Genomic DNA, 1,049 nt, shown 5'->3' with positions numbered 1-1,049 from the left:
GGTGACCAGAGCTTTACTGCTGCTCCAGACGGTTTCCTCTACTACCGTAAGTCTATCGACTCGGTCTATCGTCTTCCATTGGATAATCTGATCGGCGCGGGTGAACTTTACGCTGGTGGATGCGGCTGTGGTCTGGCGCCAAATCAAGTGTGTACCTCGGGCAACGGCAATCTTGTGAACTTCAATCCCAGTGGTGGCATTGTTATGCAAGACTACTCCGAGGGACCTGACTTCCGCTTCCTTAACTGGTGTGGAGATTTCTGCACTTCTACTACGACTAGTGGTCACTCGACCAGTATCATTCCAACCCGTGGTCCTCGAACAAGTACAACTTCAACAACCCGTGGGCCCGTGTTCACTACCACAACTCCTGGTCCTCTGACCACTAGCACTACGAGTGGTGGCCATATGACTAGTACTACTACTTCCTCACCAACTGGGCGGTGTTCGGGCGATTTCTGCGTCGCTGACAGGAAGGTGTTCCCCAGTCTTCTTCCATCTGGCCAAATAACTACAGAGTCCTTCAGTTTCACTGACCATGGTGTATGGTATCTAGCTGGCTACTCTAGTGATGATGGTATCCGTATGCTTTGGAGACTCGAATGCAACCAATGGTTACCTGTTGCTGAGAAGGCTCTCTCTAATATCGAGGCTTCAGGCAACGATATGTTCGTGTTCGGCATCAGCGAGGGTGACGTTGTTGTTTTCGATCCGGAGAGTTACAATGCTTATCGTACAATAGCTCTGGCGGATCCTTCTAAGGAATACACGGGAGTCACCTTTGATCAAGACTCGAATATTCTATATGTAACTGAGAAGGCTACTGGGCGGATTGCTCGGTTCATAGGTCAGGGGGGAGTGTGGACTCCAATTGACCCCTTGAATGGTTCGGATGTTCTCATCGAGCCCACTATTTTGCGCTTCACACTCGGTAAACTTTACGTTAGAGTGAATGGCGGCGTTGCCTATGCTACAATGGACGGGTCTGTGAATTCTCAGTGGTCTTTTGTTCCACTGGATATTCAAGTGACCAGAGCTTTACTGCTGCT

At 49.8% G+C, this 1,049-nt stretch overlaps 1 protein-coding gene across 1 annotated transcript; it reads left to right on the top strand.

Annotated features, from left to right (window-relative positions):
• Window positions 1-585: 585 nt before the first annotated feature.
• Window positions 586-983, top strand: Pmar_PMAR005484 (hypothetical protein; the record flags this gene model as incomplete). Its single annotated transcript, XM_002776068.1, has 1 exon — window positions 586-983. A coding segment is annotated over one exon (398 nt), but the record flags the coding sequence as incomplete, so codon positions are not given.
• Between the last annotated feature and the right edge of the window lie 66 nt (window positions 984-1,049).

Source organism: Perkinsus marinus (genome assembly GCF_000006405.1).
Source record: "Perkinsus marinus ATCC 50983 genomic scaffold scf_1104296954482, whole genome shotgun sequence".
Classification (NCBI taxonomy): Eukaryota; Perkinsozoa; order Perkinsida; family Perkinsidae; genus Perkinsus; species Perkinsus marinus.
The sequence above is the reverse complement of the archived record's forward strand: the minus strand, read 5'-3'. Positions and strand labels throughout refer to the sequence as shown.